We start from the raw sequence: 13,658 nt of genomic DNA, 5'->3' as shown, positions 1-13,658 counted from the left end.
TTGATGGAAATACTGGCTAAGGTTTTTCTCTAATTGTTGAAAAATGCTAACATTCAGATCCAGGAAGCTCACAGTAGAACAAATTGAGAAGATATCCACATTTAGCCATTTGGTAGTGAAAACTACAGAACTCACCAGAGGGAAAGTGAAGACAGTAAGTATAGCCAGAGATTTTTTAAGACACCATCAGGGAACCCTGAAGTACTAGACTTTCCGCCACTTTCTCAAGCAGCTCTGGAATCCAAGCCAGAGCTGGGGATAATGGTCTCAAGGGGTTCAGAAGAAGCTAACTCTTGGCCTGGAAGGACTTGCCTTTCTACAAGCTTGAGAGAATTTAGACAAATGAAATGAGTAGTGAGCAAAGGTGAATAAATGTGGGCAAAATGAAAGCATTAGCTATGCAAAGCAAAACTGATGTTTGATTTATGGAAAAAATGAGACCAGAGCAACCGAAACACCACCTGCAGAGTCTAGAAGCAGTACCAGTAATCATCAGCCACAGATGGGTGGTCATGTTCCTAGACAGCCACTGTCTGCAGTAAAAACAAAGCCTCTCACATCACTCTGATAATTGAAGCAATAATATTAAAGGGATCAAATACAAAGAGTACATTAGTGTGACTCTTTCTGTAAAGAAAAGCAGGCAGCACGAACAGCACGTTCTTACAGATGTGTGCACAGAGGATGCCCACGGGGAAGACTGGAGCTTCTGTTCCTTTAGCTGCTGTCCCCGTCTTCCCCGGGAGTCTTTCCTGTGCCAGGCTGTGGAGCTGAAGGTGGCATCCTGAGTGCCTGGGAATAATGGCACTCGTGGTTGTCCTGCTATAGCAGTGCCAGTGCACTCTGCTAGGTGGCGTTTGTGGCCAGAAAACTAGTGTTACCAGGGGGACTTTTATATAGAATGGAAAAAGAAGGCCTAGTTACTTTGCTTTTCATTATTTTTTTTCCAGTAAACTGTGGTAACCTTTTTATAATTGAGATTAAAAAATAGACGTTTTAAAAATGTATATGATTTGAAAGCTGGGGACATAGCTCATTTGGTAGAGTGCTTGCCTGGCATGCACAAGGCTCTGAGTTCAGAGCTCTGAGGGCTGGGGAGCACCACCAAAAAAAAAAAAAAATGTATATAGTTTGAAGACATTATATTCTGATTTTTAATTACATGATTTTGAAAGAAAGTCTACACAACAATATTAGTAGGTTATACATCAAAATGTTTGCTGATCATTGAGATTTTGTCCCAGAGTTCTATTGAAATAGTGTAGTAATAATACTAACCCTAATAATACACTAAGCACTGTAGAAAGTAAAGTTAGATTTGGTTTAAGGCTAATAGTTGTATATCAAAAGATAAAGTTTATAATGTTTTAAGTAATCAGTTTTAATGTAAAAATTTGAAATATCCTATTTCATTATAAGACCTCGATTGATTCATGTTTCCAACTGCAGGGAAATAGAGGAAAAGGAAGAAAGAGAATGTCTGTAGCTGGCTGAGGACGAAGGGCACTGTTAGCAGTTCCGCCCACAGAACATAGACCAGGCTGCATAGCATAGGGTCTCCCTTTGGTGAAGAAGAAGCAGAAGGTGCACAGCTTTTAGTTTGCATGTGTGTGTGCATTATATTCATGTATGTGTATTAAACAAATGTGTATTTTATTAGAGCTTCATTTGTCCCCCAAAATGTGGGGAACAATTGCAAAAAGGATAATAGACCAGAGTTAGACATTATGAGAAGGATGAGAAAAAGTGAAATGAGGTATAGAGCTAATAGAGGCAAGTTCCTAGGGAGTCTTAGAACTTGTTAAGGATCAGTACAAATTTGGCTTTCATTTGTCTCAGAGTTGATACAAAGGTTAAGCTGGGACTTTAATAATGTCCTCAAAGTAAATTAGTTCCTGAAGTAAGCTATGGTTATTTCTGGTAATACTAAAACCAGAAAGAAATTTATCCCTGGGATTTTCAGAGTTAAGCACTTTCTAATTGCTGGAAAGCTCTTGTCAGAGGGCAGAGTATATTTCTGTCTTGAGTGGTCAGTTGAGATTTCAGAGGCAATTTCAATTGGATTGTTACTGTAGTAGAAAGTATGAAGAGTATCCCCACACAGGACTCTGTATTGCTTGTGCTTTTTCCAACTGCAGAGGAAATTGACCATAAAACTTACAATATATTTCAATTTCAGATATGAATCAACTACATTTTTCTTGAACCTATGGTGATTTTTGTATCATTACACAGATAAATCATTTTCATTAGTTGTATCATTATTTTAGAATTGTAAGTAAGTTTTTAAAAAGTTGGTTAAATTTTGGGATGAGCCTAATTTAATAATGTAAAAAGATTTGAGCAAGCTGTAAAGTGTATGGTTCATCCTTATGAAGTTGAGACTTTGAATTGAAAACATTCCCTTTTTATAACAAAGGAGTCTATGTGTATCAAGGAAAATAAATTAAAAAGTCCTGTTATTTAAGTACTATCTTTAAATATATATATATATATATATATATACACACATACACACACACACACATACACACACATACACACACACATATGCATGCTGTCAATGGACCTTTATTTTATTTATTTATATGAGGTGCTGAGAATCGAACCCAGTGTCTCACACATGCTAAGCAAGCACTATACTACTGAGCCACACCCCTAGCCCATGGAAGTATTATCTCAGTCTTTATCTAGTCTTAAAATAACTAAATGTTTTACTTAACCAATATTTTAATTAAGTCACTGCATAAATGATATCAAAATATAATTTTTTATAGTGAGACATTTGGAGTAATCAGAAAGTTAAGAAAAAGTGTTTGTAACACCTTTACTATTAGTGAAAACTATGGAAAAGAAGGGTTTCTGTTAATCCCCATAAAATTGATACATTGTATCTGTATTCAGTGAACATTGGAAATTATTTTTAGTTACTTCCAAAATGAGGGAAATTGACTCAGCTGTTATGATGAAGCAGAAATTATAAGGCAAGTACTAGAAAATCTACTAAAAATTTCACCTGTCTTTGTTGTTTTTTTTTCCCTAATGAGTCACTATGAAGATGTGCAATGAGTCAGCAGTTACAGGCATAGTAGAGAGTGGGACAGAGTTTGGAAGAAGGCTGGGAGCACTCTAGAACCTTCAACACAAGATGGCTTATCTAGTGTGTGCTCTTAGGTCTCATGTGCCTGTCCACTACGATTATCCATTGGCAATACAATTAAAGGCAGGTAGACTCCAGGGTAGTTTCTGATGTACCATCAGTTTCAGCTCACTATTCAGGCATTGGCATGATTTAAAGCTGTGCTTTCAGTACCTGTGTGGACCTCTCTCTTTCCAGATTAGCCCTGAGTATATAGCACTTTGGAATATCCCAGAGGCCTTGGGATTTTACCAAGGCTCTCTTTCTTGATTCACTTGAATGACAGATTTTATCTTTCACCCTATAAGGTTATGAAAACTTTGCTTGGCTTTGGAGCATTTCAGTTGATTCTTCCATAATTGCTTCAAATGAAATGAATAATTTTTAATATTTTGTTTAGTTTTTCTAATTTTAAAGGAAGGATTAATCTTATAAACCCAATCAATTATATCTGTTAGCGGTAAACACTTTCTCTCCCCCCACCCTATGCTTGTATAATATGTATATGCATAAGTATATATATAGAATTTTAAATACCTTTTAATATTATACCATGAGCATTTTCTCACACCATTATGTGGTTTTTTTTAAAAAAAAAAATTTAGTTGTAGTTAGACACAATACCTTTATTTTATTTATTTATTTTTATGTGGTGCTGAGGATTCCCAACCCAGCCCCAACCATTATGTGTTTTGAAATATTAATTTTATAAGCTGCATAGTATTCTATTAGGAGGGCATAAGTTAACTTATGATTGTGAATCCTTTGATTCTATAAAATTTCATGATGTAAGAAATATTTTTCTCTATGTTCCTGTGCCTCATCTCAAATTTTTCCTTAGAAGTGGAATTACTATTGAAGGGTAGGATTATTTGTAAAGTTCTTGATACCTAATGCCAAAATGCTTTCCCGAAAATACTTAAGCAGTGATTAATTGAGGGTGGCCATCTTGATGTGCCTTTACTAGCACTGAGATTAATGATTTTTAAGCATCTTGCTGTTGTAACAGGGGAAATCATTTTCTAATTGTTTTAGTTTTGTATTTTAGGGCTGTAAGCTTGTTGTTATATTTGTCATAAATGTTTTTCCATTTTATTATTTACTTTTAATTTGCAGAATGGAAGTTAGTGATAATTGCTACAGAGGCTAGAAGAAAGTGGGTTTCTGATGTGTATTTCATGAAGAAATCCCACATTTCTTACTAGTCATGTTTTGTATCTTCTCATAATTTCCATAGCTTTTATATGTAAAACATCTTTTAACATCAAAAGATTTTAATCAGTGTTTGCTTAAATTTCCATCTTGAATGTTACAAATTTTTGATCATCTGTTTTCAGCCCCAGCGAGCCAGCCACTGGGGCCAATTGGGCACCATGAGGCACTGAAATATGGGGCAGTGCCTAGCAGTGCAGAAGAGAGTGGAAATGAACTTGCTGCATTACCATCAAAATCGTCAAATCCTCTTACACCTGTCAACTCTATGAATAGCGCAAAGCTGTTTGTAAAGGACTTGAGGACATTCTAGGCATTTCTTACATGTTTTAATTAACAGAACATACCACTGTTTTGTGGCAGTTCGGTCCACAGGATGCAGCCATGTTTGTTCTTTTATTAGTGTGCCCATTTCCCAATACATTCATTTCAAATGAGATGCCAGAAGTTTCTGAGATTGAATTGTTACTAGAAGGTTGAAAGATAATTACTTTCAGGAAATTATGACTCATGAGAGCTCATACTTTTGCAAAAATGTTAAGTAAGCAGAGCTGTTACCATTAATTCTATATATATGTTGTCTTGGAACATGTAGAATTACCTCAGGGAGATGAAGCAACTTGGGGTTTTATAGCCTGTTGCATGGATGCACCTTGGTGCTTGGCAACAATTGGAAGTCATATCTCAAGAGCAAGAGGAGCACTTTGGGGCTCCAGAGAACAGGAGGAATATCACAGGAATGGAAATGGGTAGGATGAAGAAAAATAAGAAAGTTTATTGAAAAAGTTCAGAAAAATTGAATCTAATACTGAAATATTAGACATGTACACACCGTTTTGTAACTTTGCTATTAAATAAAATTAAAATGGAAAACTAGAAAGCCTCTGTGAATATATCTTGAACACAGACTACTACTTTTGCTTCTTTATTGGAAGAAGGCAAGGCCCTGGGATGGATTAAACAATTCTGAAGAAAGTGAGAGATTTTAAGAACAGAGTGCCTTTCACCTGGACTGTTAAGCCACAGTACCTTCACCTGGAACAAACCTAAGTACTTGGTGAACTGAGAAAATTAATGGTGGATTGGGACACTGTGCTATCTGAAGGACCATTCTCTACCTTCACAGTTTGTTTATAATGAATTTTCCAGCCTTAAATCTTGTCAAATATACTTGGACTGAAATGCTCCAAAGAATTACATCACTCCTCTATTTACTTAATAGTTATAGTGTTCTTGCTCAATCTACGCTTTTTATCTACTTTTAAAGAACAATAGGTGAGAATTGAACTTATCTTTAAAAGAACATAATCAGTTTTTAAAAACTGATAGAAGAATGATCAAGAAAAAGAGCAAGCAATTCACCAAGTTTGGGCACTACTTTAGATTCGGATAGGCTCCAGGATGGTGTCTGATGTACTACCAATTTTCAGATCATCTTGATCTGATCCTGCATTGGCATGATCTGAAGCTGGGCTTTCAGTGCCTGTGTGGACCTACTCTTTTCCAGATGAGCCCAGAGCTAATGTCAATGTATTTCTTGACATTTACCTCTATTATAAATAGTGAACACGTGGTCCTTAGCTTTCAGATGACACTTCCAACACATACTAGATTGCTTTCTCTTTATGCTGATATGCCTAAACCCAGCTTTCCATTCAGAAAACAGAACCAGTGACCAACAGCTGTTACAGTCATTGTGAGGAAGATGCACTCTTCTTGGCGCCGTTGCTGCTATTGTGTTTTAGGGCAGAACTGATCTTCAGCTGTACACTCTCTTGATCCTGATCCCTGTGAAAGGGGCTCCCTGATTTTAGCCTGTTGTCATTGTGGACATCTTTTGTAATCCTTGTAAAGCCAAAGATAGGGCCAGATGTCCAGAATACATTGCTTTAACCAACTTCAGTTGTTTTTGAACTAAGAAAGTTGAGCCCAGTGTGCCATCATTGTGTTTGAGTCCAGGCCCTAAAGCTGTTTGAGCATGTCATGGCATAGAAAAATCAGTCTGCTGCACAAGTCCATGGATGGAAATGTATTGAGGAATAATGAAAGACAATAGCATTCTTTCTAACTTAGCAAACTGGGGACCGAGAGGAGTGTCCTCAATAAAAGATGTTCCCAAATCCCACAGCAAGCAACATATTAGTGCTTACATTTAGCAACTTATGCTAATAGATTATATTCACCAATAGCCATCTTCAGATACTACTACTTACTACCTACCTATGGTGTGTATGTTCCTAAATGACTCAATAAGAAAAGTTCAATAGATTTTGCAAACGTAACTAATGAGCATTTAACAGGCTCAACATATACTACCAATCAAACGTAAAATTCCTTTTTTCCTCTTTTAAAGAATTTCTTTGACATTATACCACAGAGCATATGTTAAATACTGACATATAACTGCCTAATAAGATAAAGCAAGATGAAGTTAATCTTATTTGAAACAAGATAAACCAACATATTGTCTTCAAACATTATTGAACTTTAACTTCCATAGTTTGAAAAAGCATTCATGAAATAATCTGCATACTAGTTTTAACAGACAAATAACACCTTTAAGCAGACATAAATTGTTCATTAGGTATGAACTTTACAAACATCATACTTACATTAGCGGTAATGGTGTAGCTGCGTCTTCTCCAAGCTGCACCCGCGAGAACCACCAATAGGAAGGAACTTGTGGCCCTTTCCAAGGCCACGACTCTTACGGCCTGCACATGTTAGGCTGTGCTTCTCCCTGTGCTTGTGGACTAGTTTGGTGATTCACTGGGTCTCGGGATTTGTTCTAATAGCTTTATGGAATGGATCAATGAGGATAAACTCGAAGAATTTCTATGTGGAATCTTCACCAACCCAGTAAGAATTCAGGACTCTCAGAGACCCACAGTAGTGTCCAGCTCCATCCTCAGCAACAGACTGAAGACTTCAGGGAAACTTTAGCTAGTTAACGCCATGATGGACAGGCTTGCTATAGGTGGCACCCTTAGGAAGTGGGTGTTTGCGGCCACCACGGTGCAGACGATCCTGTATATGACATAAACTTGCTTAGCCCTGTATCCCAGTCTGCGCACTTTATCCAGCCGAGTGGGGTGGGGAGCCTTGTGGAGCACAGCAAGCTGGCAGTACTGCTGGCAGTGGACCCTCAGAAGAAAGTGTATATATCCAACTGCTTATTCCTTCATAGCTCCTGGGTGTACTTGTATGCGCCCATCTTGGCTTACCTGATGGCTGCTGCTGGACCCAAAATTCCTGTTTCAAAGATAAATTAGAGTCTTCAATGCCAACATGATGGCACAAGTGGAAAAATTCCTTACCTGACCTCCTGTGATTAGTTGTAGTCCAAACACAGGTGTGCTATAAATATGGTCTCAAACTTCAGGTGAACATGAAACATAAAGGAATTTCTTGTTTATACTTTGGTCCCATTTTTGTGATATCTCATACGTATGCAGATATTTCCAAATCTGAAAAAAAAATCTCAAATTTAGCACCCTTTGGCCCCAAGCGTTTCAGATAGGGATAATGCATCAGTGTAAGTTCTTTATATATCAGGAATATATAGGACTTAAGATAGGTCTTTTATGATATTATTATAAATATATTTCTTAGCTTGTTATTTGTATTTTAACTTTGGTTATTGTGTTTTTTCCTAATGGCACATTTTGTGTGAACTTTTTACTCTTGTTATATCATTTCTCTTTTCTATTTCATACTTATAAGGTTTTTCTCATACCACTGTGAGAAAACAGTCTCCACTGTTTTCCTTCCAATATTTGGTTTTGTTTTTGATATTTAAATCTGATCTATCCAGAATGTATGTATGGGTACAGACTGAGGTAGGGCTCCATCTTTCATCCCCCAAGTTGGGTAGCCTGTTGTCCCAATACCATGCATTGTAAACTTTCTGCCACCTTTATTATAATAAAATTCCCACTTATTCCTTTTCTTTTCTTCTTTTTAAAAATATTCATTTCTTAGTTATAGGTTGACACAATATCTTTATTTTATTTTTATGTGGTGCTGAGGATCGAACCCAGTGCCTCATGCATGGTAGGAGAGAACTCTACCTCTGTGCCACAACCCCAGCCCTTCTTTTTCTTTTTATCAGTGATATTTCAGAATTTCATTCATACAGATTTTTGTCACTTCTTAATAATTTTGTTTTTCTTATTGCTGTTTTAAGTAATTAAAATCCAGTGTTTTTTTTTTTTGTTTTGGTACCCAGAATTGAACTCAGGGGGCACTTGACAACTGGGCCACATCCCCAGCCCTATTTTCTATTTTATTTAGAGACAGGGTCTCACTGAGTTGCTTAGCACCTCACTTTTGGTGACACTGGCTTTGAACTTACAATCCTCCTGCCTCAGCCTCCACAACCACTGGGATTATAGGCATGTGCCACTGAGCCCGGCAAAGTCTGGTAGTCTTTTCAGTCTTTTACCTTGAGACTGGGTGAAGCTCAGTGCTTAGCATACATGAGGACTGGGTTCAACCCATAGCACCAAAATAAATAGATAAATCTCTTCGCTAGTCTTGATATACAAATACTTTTAATTTTACTATCTTAATTTGTACCCAAAAAGAATGAATTTAAAAATAGCATATGAACTATTTGTAAGGTTTTCTAAATATATGATTTACCTATTTCAGCTATGTTGATTATTACTATTGCAAAGTGTTGAAGTGATAGCAATAGATACATTTGAATATTACTGATAATATAAGGAAAGATTTACTCCTGTTTTTAGAGGCTGGGTGTTGAATTTTATTAAATCACTTTTTAATATGTATCAATTTTTATGATTTTTCATTTTTGATCTATTAATGAGGTGAATTATATCATTAGATTTCTTACTATTAAATCATCCCTGAATTCCTAGAATTTCACACTTGGCTATGGTATATTCTTTTGATATTTGAATATATTAATATTTATTAATATATTTGACATTAGACTGAGTATTTGAATATTTGATCTGGGAATTTTTACATCAGTGTTCCTGTGGGACACTGGTTTTATTAACACCCTACGTTGGAGTCCTTGCTTTCCTTCGTTGTTGGGCACTGGGAGAGTTGGAGTCACATTGGCGTTATCCCTGGAAGTTTGACAAAGGTACCTCATGAATGAACACTGGTGTGTTCCTAGGAAAGCTCTGTGCCAATCTTTCGTTTATTTCTTTGGAAATTGACCTTTTAAAGGCTGTTGGTTAAGTTTTAGTCACTTAAATCTTCTTAGAAAAACCATAGTTTCATCTTCTATTTTTGCATAGAACCGCACAGAGTCATCACTTAGGCCTGTGTCCCTGCAGCCACTTCTTGGTGTAGGTGTTTGCACTGCGGACGAGATTAGTTGGTGATGCTCTTTTCCGTTTCCCAAAGAAGGAATTCCCAGCTTTATGTTTGTTACTTCTGTGACTTTTGTTCTTTATCTAGCTCTACTTTAGCCTTTTAGTCATTTTTTTTTCAGTCTTTTGCAATTTTTAGGTAACTGTTTTTGGCTCAATGGTTGTTTAGGAGAATTCCCCAATTTTGGTTTTAATATCTGTTTTCATTTCACCGTAATATAGGTCTGTATCATTTTTGGAGTCTGTAAGGTCATCTTTGTGGTCAGTTTTTATGTGGTTCCTTGTACCTATTGAAGGTATTTTTTTTAATTTTTTTTTTTTTTTTTGCTTTTAGAATAAATCAACTGGGTCTGTTTTAGTTAGGTGTTCTATATCCATGTGTAATTTTTGCCTGAGTGTGTGTGTGAGAATGAACTGAGAGAAGTGAATTAAAGTCTCATAATTCTCTATTTCTGTCAGTTATTTTCTTTACTTCTTACAGTTTTTGCATTATAACCATCTACACCCTGTTTATCTTTTTTAAAAAGGTGAAATGAGAGTAGGAAAGACAGTGGAATGTGATGGTCCTCATTACCCTAAGAACATGTATGAAGACACGAAGACCAGGGAAATGAAAAATTGTGCTCTATTTGTATAATATGAATTGTAATGTATTTTGCTGTCACATACAACAAGTTAGAATATTTAAAAAAAAAAAAAAAAAGATTTCTTGCCCTAGATTTCAGATCCCACATATTGCAGCCTGGATCCCTGCTTCATTTGGATCACATTGTTATTATCTGCCTTTGCTCATTTGTTTTCAGTGTGAGTTATTCTTCATTCTTTTAAATTATGGCTTTTAGATGCTTTATTTTATTGAAAAGGCAAAAGTGGTTTGGGGCACCCCTCACATTTAACAGTGCTTTCTGTTTTATTGTTCTTTTGTTGCTTTCCTGTTTCTCAACATGATGTATTTTGTATGAGTTTCTTCAGATAATGTAGAAGTATTTGTGTTCCAAGGGTTACTTTTACTAATCTAAATAGTGTACTTCAGGGGCTGGGGCTATAGCTCAGTGGCAGAGTGCTTGCTCCTCAGGCATAAGGCACTAGGTTTGATCCTTAGCATTGCATAAAAGTAAATAATAAAGGCATGCTGTCCATCTACAACTACCCCAAAAAAATCAAAATAAATACATAAATAAATAATATACTTTGTTCCTAAAATATTTTTTAAATCTGAAGACTGTTGGTTAGGAAAGGTGAGATACGCATAAGCCCAGACATCTTCCTTGTGGTCTCCTGTGCTGTCACCACCTGAGAGCCTCCACCATCAAGCTCAGTGTTCAGTGTTCTCTTCTGCTCTCTAACCGCAATCCCCTTGTTTCTTTTACTCTTAGTTCTTCATTTAACTGGATTGACAGAAAATATAGGCAGTTTTAAAAAGTGAGCTATCTCCTAAACAGAAAAGAGTTATCTTCCATGTTCTAAAAATAAAATACTCTTTGTTAATTCTTTTGCTGGGATTTTCTGGTTTGGTTTTTTTTTGTTTGCTGTTGTTAAAATTCATCCTCTGAATTTAGAAGGTACATCAATGCATTTTCAAAATGCATTATCATTGCTTTGATACTTGAATGACAGGCTAATTAGATCTAAACTCTTGTGTCCTATCTTATTTCCTTGAGGACCTGGGAGGCCTTACTCCCCTCTCTTCCAGCCTGGAATACTTCCCTAGAGAAGTCCAAGGCCAGTGTGATTTGTCTCATAATATATGTTTTTATCTGGATATGCAAAGGGTTCTTTGAAGTCCAGTCATTTATTGTAAAAAAAGACAGTTAGGTTTGTTTGTGGAGGAATAGAAAATGGCAAAAATTCAAGTGTATATAGAACACTTTGTAACTTTAAGAAACAAGATAAAAAACTTAAACAAAACTAAATAAATAAGGTTGGGGATTTACTCAGTGGTAGAGTGCTTGCCTAGCATGTACAAGGCCCTGCATTTGATTGCCATTCCCACACCAAAAAATCAAATCAAAACAAACAAAAATACCCTATATAGTTAGGTATAAATACTGTTCTGGTATAAAGCAGATAAGTCAAATGTTAGCAAAAGTTAAGTGGTGGTGAATATAGGGAAACCTGTACTATTTTATGTGGTCCAGGGTATGTTTGAAATTCTATTTTAAAAATTACATAAATCTGTAAATCAGGGAATGCCTGTGTGCTTCAGTAACTCAGTCCAATATGTATTTATTTGGTTCAGAAGCTTTTTTTTTTTTTTTTTGGTACTGGGATTGAACTCGGGCACTTGACCACTGAGCTGTATCCCCAGGTCTGTTTTAGACACAAGGTCTCATTGAGTTGCTTAGCATTTGCTTTTGCTGAGGCTGGCTTTGAACTCGCAACCCTCCTGCTTCAGCCTCCTGAGCTGCTGGGATTACAGGCTTGTGCCACAGTGCCCAGTTGAGAAGCACATATATCCACAACCACTTATGTAATTCCTCATTTTCTCTATTGTTATTTTCTGAGTTTTTAGCAAAAGTATTATAGAATGCTTTTATAATTCTAGCCTTATGTAATTCTAGCTTCAGAACATGCAGAGTAGGGGTCAGTAGTAGTTGCTGCAGAGGCTAGAGCTAAATGGGCCATTTTCCTGAAGTCTAGTCAGTGATTTATAGTTGCTGGTTTAGGACTGTTGACGAAATATTTCTCTAAACAAACAGAAAGGAATTTAGGTTTAAAATGCCATGATAATTGATAACATTATGTAATTGGGTCTTTCTTTTTCTCCTTCCTTCCTTCCTTCTTTTTTTCTTTCTTTCTTTCTTTTGGACTCTAATAAATACAAGTCATGAGAGAAGAGAAACAGATCACCCTTATTTCCTTATTTTTACTCATTTTTAGTTTTGAGTATTAAGGGATTGCTCAATTTGCTTTTCCTCTGTGTTCAGGTATATGTCTCGAGTTCACGGTATGCATCCAAAAGAGACCACCCGCCAGCTGAGCTTAGCTGTGAAAGATGGTCTTATTGTGGAGACTCTCACAGTGGGCTGCAAAGGTTCAAAAGCTGGCATTGAACAAGAAGGATATTGGTTACCAGGAGATGAGATTGTAAGTATATTTTATTTGATAAATTTAGAGTTGCAGACTTTTAGTTTTTGAACATTAGTTAGATATGATCTATAGAAATTCATTTTCAGAAATTCAACAGTTTTCATTTTAACACTTATATCAACATTAAGGCATCTATGTTAATAGAAGAGATACTTATTCTCCAGGAGAATGCACTTTTACAAACAGCCTGCTTTTTCTGTCTATATTACTCTAATCTGAAGAGAAGTACAGCCCTTTTTATGTACACCCAATTAATGGCACCCCGATGTGTTTTCTTTGGTAAATATTAGTAAAAAATGTTTTAATGCAGGATAATATTTATGCTGTCTAGACAGAGTGAACGTGACCTCCAGTTGTCTTCTTAGGGAAGCACTTTCCCTTCAGTTTGGATGGCATCAGGCCCTGCAGCCACACGTCAGTAGGAGTTTTGTTGTAAAATACAAAGGTTTCCAAAGGTTAGAGTCGCCTGGCCACTGATTTCATTAACTGACTACTGCAGGATTTGTGCATCGGAACAGAAGTCAAGCAGGAAAGACTGAAAGTTAATTTTCTTTATACTTTTGGCTAGTTTTAATTTTGACTCCTTTTAAGCAATGGCATTTTACTATTTCTTTTCAGTCTGCAACTTTATACTGAGAGGCACAGATAGGTACAGAGATATATTTTTTCTCATGTGAAGATTGGTTTTATGTGCAATATTTTATGTTCTACTGAAAGACATTTCTAATCAATTAATTAATTTTTATGAAGGAATATCATTTAAATTATAGGTTTCAAATATAACAGATGTAAATTTTATTAGTTTTTGAGAATAGATTGTTTTATCATGAATTTTCTAAAAATCACAAAAATGACATAAAATCTTAAAC

General features: G+C 36.0%; 1 protein-coding gene and 1 pseudogene across 10 annotated transcripts in view; one reads left to right on the top strand and one right to left on the bottom strand.

The window, feature by feature from the left end:
- The window catches only part of Zmynd11 (zinc finger MYND-type containing 11), a 90,605-nt gene that overhangs the window by 35,575 nt on the left and 41,372 nt on the right, over positions 1-13,658 (top strand). For all 10 annotated transcript variants that reach the window (XM_026412100.2, XM_026412126.2, XM_026412108.2 and 7 more), the window contains one exon: positions 12,627-12,786. In XM_026412100.2, the coding sequence (XP_026267885.1) occupies positions 12,627-12,786 (160 nt within the window). The remainder of the gene's footprint in view (positions 1-12,626; positions 12,787-13,658) is intronic.
- Positions 6,965-7,565, bottom strand: LOC113199909 (large ribosomal subunit protein eL15 pseudogene; annotated as a pseudogene).

The sequence above is a fragment of the Urocitellus parryii genome, chromosome 9 (genome assembly GCF_045843805.1).
Source record: "Urocitellus parryii isolate mUroPar1 chromosome 9, mUroPar1.hap1, whole genome shotgun sequence".
NCBI lineage: Eukaryota > Metazoa > Chordata > Mammalia > Rodentia > Sciuridae > Urocitellus > Urocitellus parryii.
Note: the sequence above shows the minus strand (reverse complement) of the source record. Positions and strands in the feature narration are given on the sequence as shown.